This window comes from Pistacia vera, unplaced genomic scaffold, assembly GCF_008641045.1.
Source record: "Pistacia vera cultivar Batoury unplaced genomic scaffold, PisVer_v2 Contig521, whole genome shotgun sequence".
NCBI lineage: Eukaryota > Viridiplantae > Streptophyta > Magnoliopsida > Sapindales > Anacardiaceae > Pistacia > Pistacia vera.
In genome coordinates, this window is record NW_022196359.1 from 1,255,324 (window position 1) to 1,260,380 (window position 5,057).

The window sequence follows — 5,057 nt, forward strand, 5'->3', positions numbered from 1 at the left end:
TTGGGTTTAAAACTTTCATATTGCACAAACATTTTCAACATTACAATACCCCTTATACATTCCCTTATCATAGATTTTATTTCAACAAACAGAGATGGATCACCACCTCACTTTGTCCTCGCGTTGTTTATTTTAATTCTGCAAAATTCACTGGTTGTAGATACTTTGAGTTGCTCAAGGACTCGCTTTTACTGGTGTGTTGGCAAATTTCCAGGAGGCACGAATGAAACTTTCATTTATCAATCTACTCCCCGCCACCTCGTTGATGGGTATGGCTGCAGAAATCTCTACTAATTCTTCATCTGTAAGCTTCACTCTTAATGAACCAATGTTATTGTCTAGATTGCTAATCTGAGTTGTCCCTGCATAAAAAAGTAAACAGAGTTGTTATATTCAGTACAATATCCAATGCTACACAATACTATACAATATAGCGCACAAAAACTGGCGTGTATGTACATCTTCATTTTTCAATAAATTCAAAGAAGAAGAAAAGATAAAAGTAAGATTAATTTACCAGGAATTGGTGCTACATCATCTCCTTGGTGAAGAACCCATGAAAGTGCAAGTTGTGCCGGGGTGGGGCCATGCTTTTCAGCCAACTCTTCCACACGTGTATAGAAGTTCTTGTTTTTGTTGAAGTTCTCTCCTTGAAATCTAGGATGTGATGCCTTCAAGGAAAGTGTGGCCATCAGTTAAACAAGATTATTTGCATTAGAAATAAGAAAAAATTATCACAGTTAATGCATGAACTCCATTAAGATTTATCAGAGGCAGTGCCATACCACAAAACTGTTTGCAGTCACACTTTCAACAACTTTCTTGCCACCAAAAAATCCCCGTCCGAGAGGACTATAAGGAACTATCCCAATTCCAAGTTCCCTGTAACATTCACCATATCCAAAACACAGCCTTTAGCAAGTTGTAGCTTACAGAATTGAAGTAGAAAAGGAAATGATACACTTGAGGCCTACACATGAGCTCTAAGGAGAAAAGTTCAGAGAACTTGAGTTCACCGAGACTTATAAAGACAAGAAGTAACATAGCATATTAATAAAACAAACACAAGTTAAAATGAAACCTGCAAAGCGGGACAATTTCTTCCTCGATATCACGAGTCCAGAGTGACCACTCTATTTGTAGAGCAGTGATGGGATGAACTGCATGTGCCCTCCTTATAGTATCAGGACTAGCTTCAGATAACCCAATGTACTTTATTTTCCCCTCTTCCACCAGCTTCTTAAGTTCTCTCATCTAGGATGAAGATAAATTTGATGTTAGCTTAGTTTGAACTTCAAGCTAAAAGATCAAAACTCCATAGAGAAAATTGATGAAGAGCAGCTAATGGATATGTTCATAGGAAGAAGAAACAGAACAAATGTTGCAGCAGAACTTACAGTATCCTCAATAGGTACAGTTGTGTCAATGCGGTGCTGATAATAGAGATCGATGTATTCAACATCAAGGCGCTTCAGGCTAGCTTCACAACAGGACCGCACATATTCAGGAGTACCACATATCGTTTGAAGTTGACTACCATTGATTTTGACTACACCAAACTTTGTAGCCAACTGGACCTTCTCTCTGGGCAGTTGCTTCAAAGCCTGAAAAATATTAAGAATTTACCAAATCACAAACTCTTCCTCTCTTACAATTTTGTGATGATATCTTGAAAATTTAGAAACTTCCCTTACATATATATAGCTTAAGAAGTTAAGATGTTAACTGCAGCCATGGAGAAATTAAGAGCGAGAAGTGTTTTACCTTGCCAACCAGAAGCTCATTAGTATGTGGTCCATAGACATCTGATGTATCAAAGAAAGTGATTCCTTGATCAAATTCATGCTTGATTATTGAAATGCCAACCTCTTCTGGGACTGGATCATTGTATATTCCAGTGAGGCCCATGCATCCAAATCCTAGCTTTGACACCTTCAAGATAATTGATCGTATTAGAAACAAAAACATCTCTATACATATTTGCTTATTATTTGATGTTGAGATGATTTTACCTCAAATCCTTGAGTACCCAGTTTCACTCTTGGAACTGTGATTCTTTGCTTTTCAGCCATTTTCCTGAAACCTGTTCTCTCTGTTCTGTTCTTGACACTAACTTGAGAGTTGTCTTAGTATGCACAAAGATAAAAGAGGAATGAATATTTATAAGGAATCTGCAATCCCGAGTGGCAGGTTTATTCTTTAAATTAATATAATCTTGGGCCACCTTTCCTATATATATTAGTCAAAATTAATCAAATTTTGCACTTATCGATCCAACAGTTGCTCATGATGAAGTAACTAGTGACGTATTTGCTAAGGTAATATGTCATCAACTCTCCATCTGGCATAAATTATAATTTCCGATCATTCTAATTAAGATTTAACATATCCTACAAGTTTGCGGCTTACCATCCTTTATTATTGGGTCCAAAGCCCAAAGGGTACTTATAGAAAGCCCAGTGAGTGCTCAATGGTCTTGGGCTTCAGTACTTTATAACAAACAATTAATGATTGCGAACAAAGAGCTAGCTGATCCTATCGTTAATTATCACAAATTACCATATGAAATAGTAAGTTTGCTGTAATTAATTTTTATGAAACTAAAAAGGAGCAGTAATTTAATATAATTTACGTTAAACCTAACAGCATAAAAGCAAAGGCTACATAGTTATTGTCCTCCTTTATCGGTGATATTGAAGGCTATACCTTTCGTTATAAGAATAATGATATGCTTACAAACTGAATCATACAACCAAACATATAATAAGACAAAAGTTTTACCAAATCATGTAAAATGAGTATTTTATCTTATGTTTTTTGTCTGGTTGTATGCATGGTTCTATGTCTCAATTGTAAGCATAATATTACTCTTCATTATAATTACTTAAACTTTAATAACATTGTTTAAAGGCAAGTATATTTTTATTTCAGATTTAATATAGTGTAAAATGATCATTTTACTTTTTGATCGTTACATTAAACAATTTTCTAGTGGGAATTTGGATTAAAAGAAACCAGTGAAGAAAACTTGTCATTTAACTAATTTTTGGTGGGAACACGTCGCTTGCTCCAAAATATATATCTAAATATATATCCTGAATGATATATTCTGGAAAGAGTGGAATTATTATTTAAAAAATAAGATTTTGTTCCTTTCTTTTTTATATTTATCTTATTTCATTAGGATTTTGATTTATGAATTTAAATTCATTTCTTATCATCTAACCTAATTTAGAAATAGTATAATATAAATAGATTTCTTATAGTTTAGGAAATCTCCTCAGTTATTATTTTAAAAGAGGAGCCGCTTTTCCTAAAATGTTTCCGTTCATTCAAAGCCAGAAGAGAGACATGCAGTCAATGTCGAATATTCCTGACGATATCATAATCCTAATCATTGATCGTCTTAATTATACGGATCGGATACGTTTCCAGGTTGTATGCAAGAAATGGCGAGAAACTACAAACAATCAACTTGTCAAACATGCAGATATATTGCCATAGCTAATGGCATACAATTCCTCTTCTTGTTTCCTCTACAACCCTTATCACAAACGCCCCTAAAATGTTTCTAATAACAGTGATATTCTTCCTGAAAAAGTACTCATTGATTCAAAATATGGTTGGATTCTTTTCTCCAACTACAAAAAAGTTTCGTAGTTCTTCTACACTCCCTTTACTAACCATGCCATCATTAAACATCCAGAATTACACCCCATTTCTGGAGTGCAGCGACATTCTCTACAAACTCTAGTTTCTCCAGATTGCTTAGTATTTGTGGCGAGAAAGTATTGTAGAAGTGTCACTATCAACATCTGCAAACCTCCGTATGAAAATTGGACTCAAATTTGGTTCGTAACCCGTGGCCATTGGTTTGGACCATTGAATTGGTTTATTTCGTCGATTACAGATATTGCATATGTTGATGGAAACGTCTACTGTATTTTCTCTGTTGTGAACGCCGTCGAAGCCTTTGAAGTGGCATTAGAGGAGTGGAAAAGACACCAATATCCTTCAATTAATGGTGCCCCAAGGTGGATGGTGATTAATTGGCTGGTTTACTCAGGTGAAGATCTCTGCCTAATAAATCAGTTTTCTAAGGAGTGGATGTTTTGAGGCTTGATAAGTCAGAGATGAAATTTTTTCGAGTTAAAAGTTGGGAGAAGAGATCTTTTTTCTGGGGCAAAATTGCTAGTTACATCCAAGTGGAAGAAGGAAGTGAATTGGAAAACACATTACAAAACCAATGTTAGAGTAGGTGCCCTAGAGCCAATCAATTATTGTAGAATTGACTCTTTGTAATAATGTTCATTGATCAATAAAAGACATTTTATTCTATATCACGTAATCATCATTGTATGTATTGATATATGTCCTTAGAATGGTAGAACCATGATGAGGGCATAAAGTGTTTCAAATCTCGATAATGAGAACCCTATGAGCACATGTGGTGGTCATTCTAGAAATGTTCGTAGCCCCCGTATTGTTTAAAGTAAGGGTACAGACAATACAGTAAGGCTATCATAGTGTTGAACAACTCTGTCGAAAGGTAGTGACTGATCTCACTTGTCAAGGTTGTTTGGTGACAACCTGGTGCAACACATGGGTGCTTGCTATAGGCAAGTTCACCGGTTGACCCACCAGAGAATTCCATATGGATGGTAACCCCAGTGTCTATGAACAAATCCTCTAACGAATGGTGGTGCACGTGATCCTTAGACTTGAGATCACCGGAGCGCCTTGTGCACCGATTGGTGTAGTTTGACACTAGCCCAACGCAGTTTTATTCAGAGCTGTCAATACAGTAGCGATTGGCTACATCAAGGAGTGTATTAAGACTATGGTGGATCGACAGAGAATTCATCACTCCTGGGTACGGGTGAAGTTATCTTATAGCGCAATTCAATAAATGGCAATGACAGTAAATTGTGGCCACAGTGGGATTGAGTTGTTGCTCTATCCAGTTTATAATTCAGGTCATTGGTCTAGTACTGAATACATAATATCGAGAGTAACCGAGGTTGATACTATTTCTATGCCTCGGTCTCATTGAGATA

General features: G+C 36.0%; 1 protein-coding gene across 1 annotated transcript; it reads right to left on the reverse strand.

Moving 5' to 3' along the window:
- LOC116106751 (probable aldo-keto reductase 1) lies at positions 1-2,141 on the reverse strand. The gene is made up of 7 exons (XM_031393077.1): positions 2,013-2,141; positions 1,765-1,932; positions 1,398-1,604; positions 1,082-1,254; positions 786-882; positions 518-671; positions 1-362 (listed from the first exon to the last, which is right to left on the reverse strand). The coding sequence occupies exons 1-7, from the start codon at positions 2,070-2,072 to the stop codon at positions 175-177; spliced, it is 1,047 nt and encodes a 348-aa protein (XP_031248937.1). The 5' UTR covers positions 2,073-2,141; the 3' UTR covers positions 1-174.
- Between the last annotated feature and the right edge of the window lie 2,916 nt (positions 2,142-5,057).

Bases quoted from the DNA above. Each gene is read 5' to 3' on its own strand.
- LOC116106751 (XM_031393077.1), bottom strand. From the start codon at position 2,072: ATGGCTGAAAAGCAAAGAATCACAGTTCCAAGAGTGAAACTGGGTACT. The intron at 1,605-1,764 runs GTAAAACACTTC...AATATTTTTCAG, and splicing joins ATGAGCTTCTGGTTGGCAAG to GCTTTGAAGCAACTGCCCAG. The intron at 883-1,081 runs GTTTCATTTTAA...TGAATGTTACAG, and splicing joins GAAATTGTCCCGCTTTGCAG to GGAACTTGGAATTGGGATAG.